This window comes from Acanthochromis polyacanthus, chromosome 8, assembly GCF_021347895.1.
Source record: "Acanthochromis polyacanthus isolate Apoly-LR-REF ecotype Palm Island chromosome 8, KAUST_Apoly_ChrSc, whole genome shotgun sequence".
NCBI classification, from domain to species: domain Eukaryota; kingdom Metazoa; phylum Chordata; class Actinopteri; family Pomacentridae; genus Acanthochromis; species Acanthochromis polyacanthus.
The window spans coordinates 35,082,945-35,104,030 of NC_067120.1; the positions used below are offsets into that span (position 1 = coordinate 35,082,945).

At 36.6% G+C, this 21,086-nt stretch overlaps 1 protein-coding gene across 1 annotated transcript in view; it reads left to right on the plus strand.

The window, feature by feature from the left end:
• fa2h (fatty acid 2-hydroxylase) overlaps positions 1-21,086 on the plus strand; it is a 63,542-nt gene that overhangs the window by 29,915 nt on the left and 12,541 nt on the right. The window contains exon 2 of the mRNA XM_022202613.2: positions 13,486-13,617. Within this exon, the coding sequence (XP_022058305.2) occupies positions 13,486-13,617 (132 nt within the window). The remainder of the gene's footprint in view (positions 1-13,485; positions 13,618-21,086) is intronic.

Consider the following 21,086-nt stretch of genomic DNA (forward strand, 5'->3'; position numbering starts at 1 on the left):
TACACCATAAAAGTATAAAATGCATCTTTACACTTTGAAAAGTACATTTTAACACAATAAAATACATCTTTAAACTGTACAGTTCTCAGCTTTTCCTGCTTGGTTGGTGGAATAATGTTGGACAGAGGGACTTTTCAGTGTCAGGAGAAAAAAAGAAGAAGCTGGTTTTATTTCTGTTTGTTTTGTCTTTCTGTTTGTTTGACGTCTGCGTTGCTCTACATTTAATTTCCTCAGTGAAAATATGGAAGCCCACACAGAACACCACATCCAGTCTTCGTGTTGCAGCACATTCAAATCAGAAACTGGCTGTGGCGCTTTGAAGTAGGTCGAGGAACACGTTTGTTTGTTTGTTTGCTGCAGATACACGGCTCCTGGAGACGTTATTAATCTCTGAACCCGTGACCGGCTTCATTATGTTTAGGAATTAAAACTGAGATCTGCGCTAATAAATCGTAGTTAAAGATTGATTCGACATGTGAGAGTGGAAGCTATAACCTGCAGTGTTTGTAGGGGACTTTATTAAGCGCTTTTAAGGCTCTCATGTGATTTTCGGCACTAAATATGTGTGTTTTTACTGTTTAAAGAAGTTAAAATTCACTGTTTATTGTCACACAAACACAGAAGTCGCTTTGGATTTCTGCCAGAGCTTTTATTTCTGATCTTCTGATCACAGGTGAAGCTGTACAGCTGTAAATGAAAGTTTTTCTGAATCTTCCCAGTCGTTTGAGTTCAGCCGAGCTCTGATTTGATGAGGAACACTTTGTCCCGTGGCTTCGGATTTCCCTAATGAGCTTTTTTTCACCTTTGCATGCTCCATTTCCAGTTTAAAAATAATCAATGCAAATGCAAAAGCTGACGCGGAAAAGTTCACCTGCAGCTCGCCTCGCTGTTGATACAACAAGAGGACGTGTTTCATACGAAGCCCGCCTTAAAACTGTCATTACTACTTTAGATTTGTCCTCATTTGAGCATTTAAAAAAGACAAATGACCAGGTTTTCTCTGCAGATTTGAAATAAACTGATGAACTGTTGTCTTAAAATGGCAACTCCAGCAATAAAAAGTGTTCAGACCTCTAAACTAAATGACAGACAGGAGAATGAAACAGTTTTTTATCCATTAAACCTCGGAGATATCACCATATGTGGATGCAAATAATGAAATACACTTTCATTTACTAGAGCTGCATGCAGATAACTGTCTACTAATACTAAACAATAAAATATGTCTTAATACTATTAAAAAAACACATCTTAACACTATAAAATATGCAATAATAGTATGAAATACATATTAAAAATACATTTTAACACTATAAAATATGCAATAATACTGTAAAATATATCTTAAAATTATTAAAAATACATCTTAACACCATAAAATACATCGTAAGACGATAAAATATGTATTAACACTATAAAATCTGTCTTAATACTCTCAAAAATGCTTCTTAACACGATTAAATACATCTCAACATTACAAAATATACTATAGAATGTATATTAACACAATAAAATACGGATTAATAGTATAAAATCTGTCTTAATAATATAAAAAAATACATAATACTATAAAATACATCTTAAAACGATTACATTGTACATTTTAACACCATAAAATACATCTTAACACTATAAAATGCATCTTTATACTATAAAAAAAACATTGTATGACTAAAATACGTATTAATACTATAAAATATGTATTAATAATACAAAATACATCTTAAAACTATTAAAAAGCACATCTTAACACCATAAAATACATCTTAATACTATGAAAACTTCATCTTAATGTTATAAAATATGTCTTAAAATTGTACAGTTTTGAGCTTTTCCTGCTTGGTTGATGGAATAAGGAATAAAAGTCGGTCTGGATTTACAACCCAAACATCACTGCAGAACACAATGAGGCACAATATTCATTTTTTTTAAATATAACATTTGTAGGCCAAACTACAATAAAAATCCTTCCAGAGTCACCAGAACATAAATGGATAAATGGGTCATTTTCAAACTTCTGCTTTCACTCTTACACTTTAACAGAGTATGACATCATTACGCCTCAGTTTTAAAGGACAAACAATCTTTCTGGTTGTCCTCAGGAGCGGAAGATCATCTGTTTTATTACCTTTTGAACTTCTTCTTCCTCTTCCCAAAACCTGTCGATGCTCTGTTCTGTTTTGCAGAGTCACACAGTGTCAACACACAGAATGCACAGGAGACTATCTGTAGTTATGCTCATTAAGGACAAGAGAAACAAGCAGCTATTAAGTAAAAGTGGGGTTTTGAGCGTCATTTTTAGAAACTATGACGTTAGCATGCATCAGTTATGCATCTACAGCATGTAAACTGCACGTTTTTACCATTATTGTCACTGAAATGAACCCACAGCTGCTGTTATGAAGCGTAGAATGACGTTTTCTGCTCTCACATATGTGGTCTGAAGCTCGTTTAAAGCAGCATAACTGATGATATCTGTCTACTTAACACCATAAAATACATCTTAACACCATAGAATACATCATAATACTATATAAAATACATCTTAAGACTATAAAATACGTATTAACACTACAAAGTCTGTCTTAATACTATAAAAAAAGTCTTAGTACTATAAAATGCATCTTGATACTAAAAAATACATCTTAACACATTAACTACATAGTAACACCATAAAATCTGTCTTAATACTATAAAAATATGTCTTAATGCTATAAAATACATCTTAATACTATAAAAAATTACATCTTAATGCTATAAAATACATCTTAATACTATAAAAATACATTGTAAGACTGTAAAATACGTATTACTATAAAATATGTATTAACAATACAAAATACGTCTTGAAACTATAAAAACACACAGCTTAGCACCATAACATACATCTTAATACTACGAAAAATACATTTTAACTACTAAATGCTTATATAAGACTATACAGACTATAAAATCTGTAAATTCTATAAAAATGCATCTTAATACCATAAAATGCATCTTAGTACTATAAAGATTACATCTTAAGACTATTAAATATGTATTAACACGATAAAATCTGTCTGAATTCTATAAAAAGTATGTCTTAATACTATATAATACACATTGGTACGATAAAATACATCTTAAAACTATTAAAATGCACATCTTAACACCATAAAATGTGTCTTAATACTATAAAATACATATTAACACACGTAGGATGACCTCCAGTATGTTTTCTGCTCACATATGTGGTCTGAAGCTCGTTGGAAGCAGCAGAACCAATGTTCTCGTCCTCCGCTGTTGTGATGAGTTGATGCAAACCATGCAGTTCCTATTTACTTGTTTGTTTCCACTGTCAGCTCCTTGGAGAATAAACCTGGGAGTTGTCCAGCGGGTTCGATGAGCTCCATCAGGCCGTTGTGCAACGCATTCGTCTGTATTTAACAATCCGACATGTTTATGTTGCACCAACCACGGCTTCCAGAAATAATAAATGAGAATATTTATCATTTAAATCAGTTCATTTATCTGATGGTGTAAAAACGAAGCAGGCAGCAGCAGTTTCTTTCTGGATTTAGTTTTTTTGTTTGTTTGTTTTCTACATTTTAGCCACTAAAAGCAGCATCAAAGTGAATCCTAGTTGAGTTAATTTAGCCATAAAACACCAAAAATGTCCGGTGCTTTGTAGAAAAGACAAGTTCTTTGTCTGATACGTAGGCGAGGCAGCGCTTGTGGTCGAATGGCAGCTAGTTCAGGAACTACTAGCAGCTACAGCCGTGTTGGAGGTGTGAAGGAGTTTGTGGTGGATGGTCGCCTGCAAAGTACATATTGTTTCCAAAGGCGGCTTTTAAGCTGGTTCGTGTGGTGCATCGAGTTAATGCAAAATACTTAGCCCCAGTAAGGAAACGGGCAACAATCACCTTCAAGAACACACAATAAAAAAACTAAATAGAATCATTTTAAACAATAATAAACCAAAAATACAAGTGTAGGACATTTATAGTGCAGAAATAAACTCCGCAAAATGCACCAAAGGAGAAAAGTGCACTGGAGAGACATTTAACACTATAAAATACGTATCAATACGATAAAATCTGTCTTAACATTATAAAAAATACATCTTAACACTATAAACGACGTATTAATACTCTACAAAATACATCTTAATACTATACAATTCTTATTAACACTATAAAATCTGTCATCATCGTGCTCATGTCAAGGTGTCCCTGAGCAAGACACCTAACCCCTAATTGCTCCTGATGGGTTGTGGTTAGGGCCTTGCATGGCAGCTTCCGCCATCAGTGTGTTAATGTGACGTATCATACAAAGCGCTTTGGGTACCTTTCAGGTATAGTAAAGCGCTATATAAATACAGACCATTTACAAAAAAATACATCTTAGCACTATAAATTACATATTACCACTGCTCTTAAAACACCATAAAGTACATTTTTTAAGGCATCTCACAACTTTTTTAAAGCTGAGATTTAGTTAAAATTTGAACAGAATTTAATTGAGGAGTTTATGGGCTGTTGGAAAATTGAAAATCGGAGGATTTTTGCTGGGGTTTTTTTGTTTAGATGTGAAAGTGGCAAAGTTGGTTTGTCTTTACAAATATTAGGAATTTTTTGGTTTTTAAATCAAATTTCTTTCTTCTTGTTCTTCGAGATAAGAAATAAAGTAGTTAATAATCCATTTAATGATGCTAAATTCCTCTTACAGCTAATTCTTGCTATTGGTTCGAGATTATAAAATGTTGATTCAGTTATCGATGATCTGACACCAGGATTTGTACTTTAGCCTCATACCTTTATAATCAAATGGAGCAATAACTCCCTTCATGCTGCGTTCATTTGCATCTGGCTGTTTACTCTCCCTAAAAGGTGATAATGTGAGTTTATGGGACTGTAGCTGTTGAGGATGCAGATTTTTTTATGATATGACTTCCAGGGAGCATGTGCAAGTTGAATAACAGCGGACCCAGAATCGAAATCCGTGGGACTCCATAAATCTAAATATATTGTTGTATCATATGATTGCCACTGTGAGTAAGACAAAATCAGATTAAAAATTTGATTTGAACCAACTGAAGACTGGACAAGATAATCATACACATTTATTCTGGTTCAAAATAAGCATTTTAGACTTGACCATGCATGATCGTAAAAACAAAGGTGCTTATTTCACATAAATCAGTGAATGCGCCTTAATCTTTCTGACCATTTTATCATCTAAAATGTCAATACTGTTGGGTAAATACGACTTTAAAACTGATTAAAAACATTGAAATGTAATTTTTATTTTCAATATTTATCTCTTTGTTGCTGGCTAACACCTGTTTGGAGAGTGTCTGCAGGCTAAACAACAGCAGACCTAGAATCGAACCTTGTGGTACTCCACATCGCAGTACTCTGTTTAGATTTCTAATCACCACCATAAACAAGTTAAAATACGATTACAGTATGATATGAACCAACTAAGGACTAAACAAGATAATCCTACACCCTTTATTTTGTTAAAATGGGTCATTTAGAGGGTGACTATGTAGCACAGTTAGCATAATTCATCTATATGTCAAATGATCAGTGTGTGTACCCAGGCGGTCGCACATCGTCAACAAAGTCACCAACCTGGAGGTGACATAAACAGGACCGCTTTATGAAAAACCTCTTAGTAATTTAAATGACCCTCTGCAGAAGCCTGATGACGAGCTGATCATTTGAGTCAGGTGTGTTGGAGCAGGGAAGCATCTAAAACATGCAGGCCAGTGGGTCCTGAGGAACAGGGTTGAGAACCATTGATCTAAACAGACTACTGTGACGTGTAGGATTATCTTCTCCAGTCCTCAGTTGGTTCAAATCTAATTTTTAATCCGATTATAACTTGTGCACAGTAGTAACCACACGTCACGGCAATATATTAAGAGTTATGGAGTCCCACAAGATTCGATTCTGGGCCCCCTGTTACTCCACCTGATAAAGGAGGTAGTGTCATCTTGTCCAGTCCTTCGTTGGTTAAAATCATATTTGAATCTGTTTTTATCAGATTGTAAATGGCGATTATAATTCTAAACAGACTACCATGACATGTGGAGTTCCACAGGGTTCGATTCTGGGCCCACTTAACCTGCACAGGCTCCACCAAAGAGGTGCTAGCCAGCAACAAACGTACAAAAATTAAAATCAAAAACAACATTTCAATGATTTTGACTTGTTTAGTCTATTCAGTTGTTTTTAATTACTCAAACATTATTGACATTTCAGATTATAAATTTGTCAGAAAAACTGGGAAAATGCATAGATTTAGAGATAAAACATGCAGGACCCACTGTCCTGCATATTTTAGATGCTTCCCTGCTCCAACACACCTGACTCAAATGATCATCTCGTCATCAGGCTTCTGCAGAGGCTTGATGACGAGCTGATCATTTGAATCAGGTGTGTTGGAGCAGAGAAGCATCTAAAACATGTAGGACAGTGGGTCCTGAGGAACAGGGTTGAGAACCACTGGTTTAGATTAATAATCTTCACTGAAAATGCCTAGATTAAAAATGTGATTTAAACCAACTGAGGACTGAAAAAAATAATCCTACCATTTGTTTCTGCTTTAAAATAAGAGTTTTATTGGACGCTATGCAGAACAGTAAACATGATCGGTCAGGTAAAGGCAGAAATCCATGCATTTTGCTGTTATTTCTGACCATTTCAAGTGTCTATTACAGCTGGGTAAATGAAACCGCAGTTGACAGAACTGGTTACAAAAATAAAAATGCTCTTTTAATTGTCAATAACTGTCAGTATTTTGATTTGTTACTGGCTAAAACCTCTTACAGATACGACCAAATGGGGAAAAAAACAGCTACGTTTTGATTCACACTGGTATCAGCAGGACAACAATTGATGTTTTAAATGAATCAATATTCAGACAAATGTCATTTAAGTACATCTTAGTGCAGTATTATGTCACCCCAAATGCCTTTTTTTTGTTGTACTGCCTTAGTAGTTTGTATTTTGGCTCATTTATTTGGAGCATTTTGAAGTTTTACTTTGTGGTTGGGCTTCTTTGTAATCCCACGTGACTCATTTATTTATTTTATTCTTGGTCAGTTGGTGTATTTTCTGCCTCATCCAGACCACTGGATCTGTTTCCAAACAGGATTCAGGATCATTGTGCTTGTCGCCGCCATGCGTTGCTAAATTAAAACAAAACAAAACAGGTCGCTCCTCCCAATCTGACGATGTTGGGATTGTATTTACTCTCCCAATATGAACCACACCTTCATTGATGCCATGGACCTCGAGTATCCCCTTTGTGATGTCGTATGTATAAAGTGTGTCGAGGTGGAGCTCATTAAACATGTCGTTGACTCACGTAGGCCATGGCTGCTGCTGATACAGAGGGTGTGTTTGGTGCTGTAAAGCTCTATCGCTGCTTGTTTTGGTGTGTGCGGTCAGAAAAACTATTCAGTAGAAGTGGGTGATAGTAGATTATTCAGTGCTGCTTTGTGTTGCTAAGTGTGACTGATCCTTTTCTTATTTTTCTGTCTTTTTATTGCTTTTTATCCTTTTTTCGTCTCTAGTATTTAGTGAACATAAATTGTGAACATTTAAAATTATACTAAATCTAAAACTTGAGAAAGGCTTCGAACCCCCAGGCAGTTTCAGGACGCTTTATCGAATACAAGTAGAAACAAAAGTTGAATTTTGTTGATTTTTGTTTTATTGAATTGGAAAAAACTGGAATCAACACATCCAACGTCTTTTCCAAGTGCCCACATGTGTAACCAATACTGGGGGGAAGAAGTGCTGGCTCTACATATTATAGATATTTTAATATTTACTCTTCTCATACTTGTCGCCTATCTGCTCTGTGTAAACACTCCCTGCAGTTTAGCCGAATAGTCACTTAATTTTTGTGACACGACTGCTGGTCGTAACCAGGTCACTCCTGACTGAACAGTTGTGGTAATGAGTGTAGAATTTTTTTGTTTTCTACATTTAGTTTTTGACCAAAGGTGTTTTATTTTCGTGGAATTTTTAAATGAAGCATACACTGCCTGCAGTTCAGCCGAGTAGTCACAGAATTTTTGACACATGACTGTTGGTGGGGGCTGCATAGTGGTGTGGTGGTTATTACTTTCGCCTTGCAGCAAGAAGATCCCTGGTTCGAGTCCCGGCTTTCCTGGGATCTTTCTGCATGGAGTTTGCATGTTCTCTCTGTGCATGTGTGGGTTCTCTCCGGGTACTCCGGCTTCCTCCCACAGTCCAAAAATACGCTGAGGTTAATTGATTACTCTAAATTGTCCGTAGGTGTGAATGTGAGTGTGATTGTTTGTCTGTATATGTAGCCCTGTGACAGACTGGTGACCTGTCCAGGGTGTCCCCTGCCTTCACCTGAGTCAGCTGAGATAGGCTCCAGCACCCCCCGTGACCCTAGTGAGGATAAAGCGGTGTATAGAGAATGGATGGATGGATGGATTTTAAGCTAAGATTTGGTGAATTTTCATGACTGCACATCACACACAGTGAGTTCAAAGACAGAAAGTGGAAAACTGATGATATTTTCAAGATTCAAGAACTTTATTGTTATACACACAGCAGAAACACAGTGGTTACCCTGAATAGTGAGAAATAAAATAAGATGAAATTAAAAGAAACTAAAAGAAAAATAAATTAAAATACAAATAAATAAGATAAAAATAGTTAAAAACAAATTATTTATGCAAATGTTAGCATTTTCTGCTTCATAGATCAAAAAGAGCTATTATTTTTTTATTTTTTTTAATGAAAAATGTATGTATTTTATAAATTGATTTGGATGAAATATCGAATTTTTTTTGCTGCGATTCCGTTTGTGGTTCCATTTGTAATGTGACTGTTGGTGACCGCTCATGGTTTTTCAGTTGAGTCAAAAAGTGCTGAATTTTTTGTTTTTTTACAGAATCTGAATAGAGTAGACGGTTTATTTTTGGCGATTTTTTAAAAAAAATATTTTTTTCAGATTTGGTTTATTTGCACATAACACATGATTAGTTCAAAGACAGTCAGAAAGTGGGAAATCTGGATGGTCTTTTCTGCTGTATAAATAAAAAAAGTTATTATTGTTTTGCGTTTTTTTCAGATGAGACATGTAGATATTTTAAAAACTGATTTTGATGAAATACTGAAATTTCTAGCCAAGTTTTGGTTACATTTTCTACCACAGATGAGTAGTTCAAGGACTGTTGGAAAACTGAAGATCTAATGAGTTTTGCAGTTCCTGCCTCAGATTTTTGTTGTAATGTTGAACGTTGTTGTTTGTTTTTAAAGACAACTTACCTCTTTAGATTTCAAAATGTAATTAAAGACTGTTAAGACCTGTGGCTTCCTGTTCAAAAACTTATAATAACTACAGTATGTATAACTATATATAAACAAAACCTCCAACGATTGTTACCAGCATGACCGTTTTATAGCCTCTATATTTATAATCATAATATAATATTATGTATTCAGCTCTAACAACCTCATACAGCTGCAGTCATAAATGGATTCCACGGAGACTTAACGTCGACTTTATCAAGTCTCTGTGGGATTAAATGACGAGACTGATGACACCGAGTCGACCTGAATTTATAGAAGAGAAGTTCTTTTAAATGACCGGAACAACCTCCATGAAAAATAGATTTAAAAACTGTGCAGAATTTGACATATAGTAAGAGAATTAGTGCTATTTTAAGGTAAAAAGGGGACACAGTGGATGAGGTTAATTGATAAATACAACTATTGAGAGCAATATACTCATTATTATCTGTATCATTATGGCATAGAGGTACACGGTGTTCTTTGTGGTGATATTTAAGATGTTAACGGGTCACATAAGATCGCTCCTGTAAAAAAATAAAATGGGATTAAAGAAATATTGATCTCGTATTACCAGACGTCAGTTACAGCATCAGCTCTGTTGTTTCAGGAAGGATGAGACACTTTGTTTTTGTTTTAGTTCAGTGTGATAATGGCGGGTGTAACGTTGCCTCTGCAGGTGTTGGATTGCTGCCGTGATGTTAGCAACAAACCATAGCAGACGTCGCGTCTGAAACCGACCAGCTGATGAATATTTCACCACGGGACTCGTAGGATGTGCAGCAGCAGCCAGCTGTACCTCAGAGACGCCCCGGTGAATTATATTTAGTAGCTCTCATGATCCTTAAGACGATAATTATCATGGATGAAATTGTGATTCGTGATTTAAATGAATCTTTCTGTTCACTTTATGCCACTATTGGAGTCTTTGAACGCAACGTTTTGGCTTCAAGTTGTGCAGCTCTACTCTTTAATTTGGCTTTAAACCAAAACGGAGCTCTGAGGTTCGACATTAACGCCAGTAAACGCTCATCTAAACGCAGTCGGTTGGATTTTAGAGCTTAATTGCGTTGAGATAAACGAAGCAAAAATGATGGAAAACGTGATTTAAATATGACTTCTCTAATGGTTTCATCCATTTTTATGAAAATGTATCGAGGTCCGCTCAAATAATTATGAAAAACCTGCGTCTGTTGTGTGTTTAGTCAGACAAAATGTCAAATAGGGAAATATTTTACTGTTGTTTGTGTTTTTTTGTAAAAGAGTGCATCAATATTCACTTTGCAGTTGCAGCTTTGCCTTTAGCTGAAACGTTTCCCATTTTTCAGTGCAGAGCTGCATCGGTTCGTCACAGTTTGCGCCTCTTGAACTAGTTTTTGTTATCCCCTGCCTCCATGAAGTGGAAAAGGGGGATATAGGTTTGGCCTCCGTCCGTGCTTCCGTGCGTCCGTCCGAGATGAAGGGGACAGCTTTTCTCGGAAACTATTACAGCTAGCATTACAAAATTTAGTGTGTAGCTTCACACCATGGACACCTTGATCCAGTTAGAAAATGAGACCTGTGCGATAACATTTAACAGAGTTATGGCCCTTCATCACTCTTTTGGATATAGACTCATAGACATCACATGTGGCGGGGGATATTGATGACCATGTCGTCTTGTTTGTTCAGGCTTTGTATATTTTGTCTTTGACCAACTTCGACTTCATTTGCATGAAGGAAATTGTGATTAATGATTTAAATGTTTCTTTCTGTTCACTTTTTGCCACTATAGGAGGTACTGGAGTCTCTAAACGCATCTTTTTGGCTTGAAATTGTGCAGCTCTACTCTTTTATTTGGCTTAAAACCAAAACAGATGAGTAAACCCTCATCTAAACACAGTTGGTTGGATTTTAAGGCATAATTGCATCGAGATAAACAGTTAAAACTGAGCAAAATGATGGAAAACGCAGAAAAAGTGATTTAAATATGACTGTCTTATGGTTACATCCAGCTTTTTTTAATGCATTTTCATTAAACATGAAAACATATTGTGTGTTTGTCACAAACAGAAGGTCAAATAGGGAAGTATTTTACTGTAGTTTGTAGTTTTATAGCAAAAAAGTGCATGAGTACTCACTTTGCAGCTGCAGCTTTGCCTTTAGTTGACACATTTTCAGTACAAGCTGGACTCTCTTTAGATTTTATTCATGTGTTTCACTGCAGATCTGCATCCATTCATCACAGTTTGTGCCTCTTCAACTAGTTTTAATTTATTCAGGCTTTGTATATTTTGTCTCAGACCAACTTTGCATCATAAAACAATCAGACTTTGCATATTATATCATGCATTTTCTCTTCTCCTGTGTATTTTTGCATCGATATTAGGGATGCACCATAAAATCTGCATCATAAGGAAAGTTTTTAAAGTGAAATATCTAAAATATCAACCTAAAATGGGCATTTATAGACAGATGATGTCTGTCAGGCTAAAAGTGCTTTGCTTTGAAAATGTGAAATATAAATAAAAGTTTTCCACCATTATTTAGCCCAGTTAACGTGCACATGTAAGAACTGTCTGTCCGTGGACTTTCACAATAAGAGCCGGTATAATAATATTTAGGAGAGACTTGAAGCTCTGCCTTCTTAGTATGATGGAAAAAAACGTGCATATATCAACAGTGACCAAAAATTAGTTGGAAAATATGGTACAACTTTATTAGTCCTGAAGGAAGTTCTTGTTGCTCAGAATAAACAAAATGACCTAACATGAGAAATGGAATGATGAGAAAGTTGAAAAACGCTAAGATTTAAGTACGATATGTTCCTAAATATTTTTAAAAATGCTAAAATAAGACAAAAATAGAACATTAAAAGTAAAACTGGCAATTATATGAGGTAATAAGTGACATATTGCAGCAGAAAAATGACATGAAAATGAAAACAGTGAATATTAAATATTGTGCATTCCTAATGAATACAGGCAGCTTGCAAAAGTTAGTTTAATGCATCTGTTTTTGCATTTTGCATCCTTAACTATTAAAAAAACAACAAGCAAATCTAAATTACAATATTTAATTACAGCATTTTGTAGGTAGAAAAATAAATTATACATTTCTGTCATACATTTGAATAAAAATGCTTTAAAAATATCGATTTTCTTGAGTTTAACCGACTGATTTGTTATATATTCATGCAGATAAGTTCTACACAAAACACCGTATTGTCCTCTACTGAATCTACAGCCGGACAGAGGATCCTTTTGTGGGTTTACTTCACGAAAACAGTTGGATTTTTTGCACCATCATGCTCTGGTACTCGTTGCTGATGGTACACTGTGTGGTTTTTAACGTGGATCATGTGAATCTCGTATTTGTCATGTGAAGATATTAAAAAAATCCAGTCTTGACTTTCGTGCCATTTCTCCCCAAGAAAAAACCTGACATTAAATGTTGAATAGGCGATCTGGTGCAGCAGGTTTCCAAACTAAACATGGCGTCAGAGCGGCGGTTAGTGGATTAGTGATAAACAAGGTGAATAAATGGTGGCAGGGAGGCCGGCTGTTGGTGTTTTTTTTTAACCATATGGAGGTGGAAAATGTGTCACTATAACTAGAATAACTCGTTGGTGGAGCTTTTACTTTCAGCAGCTGGAAAATAAACACTAAGTGTTCTGTACTTGTGCATCTTAATGCTAATTTGTTGAGCAATATATGAACACATCTTGTGTTCATATATTGTGGCTCAGGTGGTAGAGCAGGTCGTCCAATGATCAAAGGGTCGGCGGTTCAATTCCCACTCTGACCTAGTCATGTGCTGTTGTGGTCCTTGGGCAAGACACTTTACCCACCTTGCCTCCAGTGCTGCTCTCACACTGGTGAATGTTGGGGTGGGTGTAGCGTGGCGTGGCGTGGCGTAGGTGTGGATTGGCAGCCACGCTTCCGTCAGTCTGCCCCAGGGCAGCTGTGGCTACAAATGTAGCTTACCACCACCAGAGTGAGAATGTGTGAGTGAATGAATGATGGATTCATTGTATGCCTGAATAGAAAAGCACTATATAAATCTAATCCATTATTATTATTACATCTTATCTTTCACTTTTGCAAACCAGAATGACTGCAGCTTTATTGTCTTGCAGAATCAACACAACATTTATGTTTTTGTCTCGTTTTTCCTGCAGACTCTGAGAGAGAGGAAGCAAACCAGCGACCAGACGGACGGAAAGACGGCAGAAAAGACGAAGCTGGACGAGGACGAGGACGAGGACGAAAACTCTCCGTACAGCCGCTGCAGCTCCGTGGATCTGGACAAGGTGTGTTGTGTTTCCACATCCAGCTGTTGAAGTTGGATTACGCTATGCAGTGGACAGGAATGAGAGCAAACATGCGAGCATGTTTGGGTGATCGGGAATGAAGGAAGAGCCGGAGTCCGACCGGTTGTTCACCCGCCTCGATCTGAAAAAAGTCCATTTTTGTTTGCAGACTGTGAGGTTCTCACCCGGCAGAACAAACGGGCAAAACACACAAAAGAAGACAAAACAACAATAGTGTTTCTGGGAAGTTTAATCTAAGCCAAATCCTAAACTGTCCCTGTAAACCTCTAAATCCCCAAATTCCACCAGGGCAGCTCTATTTTCTGCTAAAGAATCGAAAAAATTACACCATTTATCAGAGCCACAAGCTGTTAAAACTGAAAGAATTGTTAGATTTTCAACCTTCTGGCAATCCTGCTCATCTGTAAAATGATGTTCTACGGTGAAAATTGACCAAATCCAAGCTTAAAATCGTGATATTTCAGCAAAATCGATTATTCTACGTCTCATTGAAAAATTTGCCAAAATAAAGCATTTACTCTGTTTAGATTCTGCAAAAAACACAAAATTTTCCATTTTCTAGTGCAACTGGAAAGCCTTTTTCAACTCAGCTGTGTTCAGCAGTCACTTGACAAAAATTCAAGAACTTTTATGCAAAACTTGGTTGAACTGAAACAATTTGGTTTTTGGTTGATCCAAATTCTGCAAAAAAACACAAAAATCTGAGCAGCCATTGGATGTGTTGCGATCATGAAAACATTAATTGTCTTACAAGTAATGGTGATCTATTTCTGTTCCTATTATGCCTCTGTTGGATGTATTAAATGCCACCATTTGGCTGCCAATTCAGCAAATATTCTTCTCCCACTTATGCAACTCTACTTTTTGAAGTGGCTTAAAACCAAAAAGCGCCCACAGTGGTGCTCTCAGATTGAACCGTGCGACTAAATTCAGATTTTAAACTTCCCAGCAATCCCTGAACTGCTTATTTATGTAGATTGGTTTTAAAACTTGCTCAAATCCAAGCTTAAAATCGTGATATTTAATCAAAACTGATTAATTCTCCATGTCTCATTTTAAAAAAAATCACAAAAAAATAAAGTGTTTAGTCTAACCAGATTCAGCAAAAAACACAAATTTCTCCATTCTCTAGTGCCTTTTTCGACTCAACTGTGTCAAACAGTTATGGGGGAAAAGTTCAGGAACTTTTTGCTAAACTGATTTGAACTGCAGGAAATTAAAATCAAATTAAAAACATAAATAGTTAAATATATATATATATATATAATGCATAGAGTCACCGTTTTTTTCCAGTGTTGGTAACACCGGTGGACAATTGGAAAAGTGCTGTACATGTTGATTCCTTTTTTTTTTTCAGTTTTTGTAAAACAAGCTATCATAGAAAATCAGCTTTAGTTTTTTTTTCCTTTTATAATTTATGGTATTAAAACTGTGCCATTCTGCACAGACGACAAACTGAATTCTACTCTAATCCTAGTCATGGTTGCGCTGTTTGGATAGAGATATAGGACTTTATATTGCTGTAAAAAATGAGCCCACAGTGAGTTAAAATGTGACAGGAGCTTTAGTTTCAGCATAAATTTGAATGTACACATTTTTTTGGACAAACTGTTACATATAGGGGAAGACAATTAGAATAAACAGTAGCATGAAGGATTAAAAAAAACTCAGAAAAAGAACAATTACATGTTTATATTGCCGTGAAAATGATCCAACAGTGAGTAAAAATGTGACAGAAGCAAAAAAAAAAAAACGCCCATTAATAGTGTTCACCAATGCTAATTTTAGGATAGATTTGAACGCACACAATTTTTAGGACAAATTGTTAATTATAGCAGGATGAAAATCAGATAAATAGCAGCAGAAAAGACGAAAAACTACAAAAAAGAACAATTACATGTTTATATTGCAGTGAAAAATGATCCAACAGTGAGTAAAAATGTTTCGAAGGTTAGTGAAGCACAAACAATTCTTTAGTAATCTTTAGTTTGCCATTTCGTCCCTGTGACCTATACATTCTTCGGTGTCGGTTTAAGTGTTTATACGTTCCTGTAGGTGTAGAAATCTCACACATGCACAGTGACTCATTCATTAATTTCAATCCTTGTTGTGTTTTTCCACCATCAGGCCACATACCGGCTCTTTGCACGGCAACAATGTGCCGATGACAGATTCGACTCGTCCGTCTGGCTCAATGGGATGCCGTTAGCTTTTCAAACCACACCTTCTCTGCCCTGTTACCCTCACAAAGCCTCCACAGCTATAAAATCGATTTCCATCTCCATTTTTACACGTCCGGGTGTCGTGGTAACACAAATCCTTCACCTCGGACACTCCCTTCACGCTGTGGTTTGATTTCAAGTCTGTGTGGTGCTTGAGTAACTCAGCTAATTTAAAAACAAGAGACGAGACCGACTGGTAAGGCAGGCTCGTATTTTCCTCCTCCTGTGCATTTCACCACATCTCACCTGGGTTGTGTCACGCTCAGGTATGCCAGGTATGCCTTCATGAGAGCATGTGATCGACTTTCTTTTGTCTTTTGTCACATGGTAATTAAAAAAAAATGAAACTGGCATCTTTATCTGGCCTTCCTGTGCGAGCAGAGTTCAGCCAGAGACATTTTCAGGACAAATGATGACTTTAAATTACTGTATTAATATTTAGCAGGATTTCTTTTGCGTATTTATAATTTGGGACCCAACATTGAGCTCAAGAGGCTGAATTTTGAGGGGCTGAAACTGCTTAAATTAACCAAATCTAAGCATATATTTTATCAAAATACATTTTTTTCTATGTGTCTTGTTTAAAAATTTGCCAAAAATAAAGCTTTTGCACTACATAAATTCTGCAAAAAACACAAAATTCTACAATCCTCCATGCAACTGGGAAGCCATCATTGACTCAGCTGAGTCCAATGGTCATGTGGTAAAAATTCAGCAACTTTTGTGCTAAGTGGCTAAAATTTGAGAATTTTACACATTTTCCGACCTGGAAAGCTGTTTTAAGTGTTCAACATCTCCCGAAATAAACCTCCCACAGCCATGCAATTTGACAGAATTTTATCCGGTACATGTAAATTATTAAATGGCTCCAGCAGTAGCCCAAATTTTCATTATTGGCGCTTGAAAATGCAAAATTCTCAATCGAAGTTAATATTGGGGCCCCGAAAAGTTCCTATTAGTGTGTGTATGAATTTTTTCTACATGTGTCTTTTAAAAATTTTCCAAAAATAAAGTGTTTGCTCTAACCAAATTCTGCAAAAAACATAAAATTCTACAGTCGTCTGTGCAACTGGAAAGCCATCATTTACTCAGCTGAGTCCAATGGTCACGTGGTAAAAATTCAGTAACCTCTGTGCTAAGTGGCTGAAATTTTGAGAATTTAACACATTTTCTGACCTGACCTGGGAAGCCATTTTAAGCATCTCCAGAAGTAAAACTCACACAGCCATGAAATTTAACGAGGACACAGACAGAATAGCTTTCAGCTGATCTAAATTATTAAATGCCTCCAACAGGGACCAAAATTGTAATTTTTGGCTCTTGAAAATGGAGAAAAAAGTGCAAAGTTCTCCATCCAAGTTGGTATTGGAGCCCCAGAAAGTTCTTGTAACTGTGTATATATGGATGTTTGCATATTTTCTACTAAAAATGCAGCCCTATTTCATCAACTTTTAAGGTTTCCAGCTTCAGTAGAATTTGTGGCAAGCAAAGATTCAATATTTTTGCTTTTTATCTCTTTGTATATGCAAAATTACAAACTGTTTTCTTGTTGTCTTCATGTTGAACTTTAACAACATATGTAGCTGATTTTGTTAAACCAAACATTCCCATAAATGAAAACTTGTGATATTTCATCAGAAATCCCATGTGTATTGAGACACGTCATGGAAAGTGCTAGAACAATACAACACAAACAGGATATTAGTGGTGAGCTAAAAGCAGTTGGTACTGTGGTTTGTACTTCTGAGGTCTGAACTTGGTGTTTTCCTGAGAGGTCTGCATGTTCTCACTGTTCCTCTGTGGGTTGTTAATGGTTTTTCATGCACGGTGGGTTAACTGGTGATTCTAAATTGGCTACAGGTCTAAATGTGTCCCAGTCTGTACCATTTTTCTCCATTTTCCTGGATAAAGTTCACAATTACAAGAACATTAAAGTTATGAAAATCAAGCCAATGTCCTTATTTTTGAAAGAAAAGCAAGCATTTTTTTCAATGAAGATAAAATTAAATGAATTATAAATACAGTGTAGACATTGTTAATGTGGTAAATGACTATTCTAGCTGGAAACTAGAATTCTAGTTGATTTTTAATGGAATATCTCCATAGGGGTACAGAGGAACATTTCCAGCAACCATCACTCCTGTGTTCTAATGCTGCATTGTGTTAGCTAATGGTGCTGAAAGGCGGATAAGAAAACCTTATGCAGCTATGTTAGCACATGAATAAAATTGTGAGTTTTCATGGAAAACATGAAATTGTCTGGATGACCCCAAATTTTTTAACAGTAGTGTCTGTTGTAGATTAGCTGTAGCACTTTTTATGCTCTGACTGTTCAATACTGTAGTAACCAGAGGATTCGGTCAAACAGGCTATGGGCAGTTCTTCTTGGCAAGCAGAGAGCATTGTGGGGGTTTATATTGTAAAGGATCACCATGACAAAGACTTCTGTGGTGCTTAATGACCTCCACACAGAGCTCACGTGTTTAAACCCAACTGGGATCAAGCTAGGAGCTAATTTTTCCAGCAGAAATGATGCTTCCATTGACTAAAACAGCATTTACAGCACAGAAAAAATGTCCACTGTGCTCAGTTTTTGTTATTATTTTGACAGTTACTGATTGAAAATGCTGGAAAATGACTCAAAATTTGCATGGAAGCAAGCAAGGGATCTAATCTTTGAGATCTAATCAAAATCTCCTTATTGTTCCATATCAGTAAGTTACACTATAATCTGATTTTCTCTAGCCTAGCTAGACCCAGGTCTGAACTTGAAGACACAAGGGTCTAGGAACTCTCGACAGGGAGGGAGGCGGGCTAAAAGGTTGTCTATCAAATCACTCTGCAGCAGTTGGGTAGGTATACAACCAATCAGCGCAACGAATAGGCTGACGTAGTTCCTAGAGCGCCGGAAATCAGAGGATGCGGGAGTTCGGTGAAGCCTTATTTATACAGTCAATGGGTGAAGCTCAAGTATATTACAGACATGTTAACAGAAAGATTTTTCAGAATCGGTGCTAATGGAGCTAATGGCTGTGGCCAAAGCCGAGTCGAAAGATAACTGTTTATTGTGCGCAGCCATCTTCTTGCCTATCCTTGTTTCTATGGTTGTTTCCGGTTGTTTCTGTCAGAATCGTCGCGCCTCTGTCATCACTTAGTTACGCCCGCCTTCTGACTCTACACTTCATGGTGATTCGTTGGCCAGTTTTAGGAGCATCCAACCTCGAGGCTTACCGAGGGTAACTAGACCCACCCTGGAGGAGAATTAAATTCGTTGCCGTGGGTTGTCTAGCGCGGTTAGGCCAGATTTTCTCATGACTCATTTAAAAATTAACCAAGAATAGCACATGTGGCTGATCCAAATTCTGCAAAAAGCACAAAATTCATCATTTCTCTGTGCAACTGAGAAGTCGAGTGACTCAGCTGTGTCCAACGGTCACGTGACAAAAACAATCAGGAACTTTGATGCCAAACTCGGCTGAACTGCAGACAGTGTTTACACAGAGCAGACAAATACAGAAACAAATTAAAAACATAGTAAAATATATCTAATATGTCGGGTCACCATTTTTTTCCAGTGAAAAATGCTGGAAAATTACTCAAAATTTGCATCAAACCAAGCGAATCATCAGGCCTGGGTTCATGCAAGTCCAATCTTTGAGATCTAATCTGAAACTCCTTATTGTTTGGTATCAGTAAGTTACACTATACTCTAATTCTCTCATCTTTATCTGTTGTGTAACTGATGATAGCGCTTCAGTGTCATCTTCCACCTTATGTTTAGATACCATCACATGTTTTCCTGCACTGACCTCGCCATGTGACCGAGATGATTTTCACTTCTTTTTTTTTTTTCTTTCTTTCACAAGACCTCGTGAAGATGTAAAGGTTTCTCTCGGGTCTAAAAACAGACAGAGTTCAGGTTTACTGAAAAGCAGCTGCAGCTGATTTCCTGTTCGACCAATTTTGGAAAGTTTGGCGTCAGAATGAATCTGTAAGGAAACGTCAGCTGATCTAGATGCAGTTTTTGCTGCATTTTATTGTTCAATTCTAGAGTTTTTTTAGAATGTCAGTATGACTCTGATAATGGGATGTTATACTGCCATAACTATGCCTACATTTAGAGCTGTAATCAACCAAAGAAAAGTTGAAAAGGTACTTTCTCTTTAGCCATTCAGTTGTGTGTGTGTTTTTTTTTAAGTAAGACCACTAGATTAACTTAGCTGACCCCAGTGTGCTAAGTTCACTCTACTTGCAGCCTTATTAGCCTAAATTACTCATAAATCAACCTTAAACTCTAGTATTTGCAGAATAATCAATCATTTAAACCTGGTTGTTGTATACTGAACAGAGTTACATCAGACCAGCTGCACATTTTCATGCGACTTGAATTTGCAGAACCACAGAGCCAAACGTGTTGCCGAACACGAAACTGCAGCCCTTGCAAACTTGCAAATTGATTAACTTTCCAGCCAAAATCACAAATATTGTGAATAAGGTAGTTTCTTGTGCCACCACAAATAATGGTTTAAACCCAGAAAGCTGCTGATGTCGATCTTTTCTCCTCATGAAAGTTTTCATGAAAGAATTTCATGAACATGGGGAAAAAACTCTAGCATCTACGTTAGCCACCACTAGCATAACACACCGTCATGTTCCAACTGAGGTAGTTCCAAATGTCCAGATGTGATGTTTCCTTGCGATTTAATCTGCATTATAATCATTTTTAAAGGCATTTTTTTTATTATCCACAGTGTAATATATTTAAACCATGTGACGGAGCATTAGCGCATTAAATACTGTCGAAAGTGATGCTTTAGCACAAGGGTGGCAGCTTGAATTTGCAGAACCACAGTTTAAATCCAGTGCCAGACGTGCTGCCGAACTTTTGCAAAGTTGCAAATTGATTAACTTTCCAGCCAAAATCACGAATAATGTGAACTGTGAATTTGTGCCACCACAAATAATGGTTTAAACCCAGAAAGCTGCTGATGTCGAGCTTTTCTCCTCATGAAAGTTTTCATGAAAGATTTTCCTACGGTTTTTCAGCTTATGTGCTAAATATAAATGTTGTTAGTTTCACTTTCTCACAGTGTGTTTAATGTGAGAAGTCTTTGAATTTCTTAGGCTCAGTTGAACCTAAAGAGTTTGAAAATGGGGAAAAAAACTCAAACTAGCATCTATGTTAGCCACCACTAGCATAACACACCGTCATCTCCAATTGAGGCA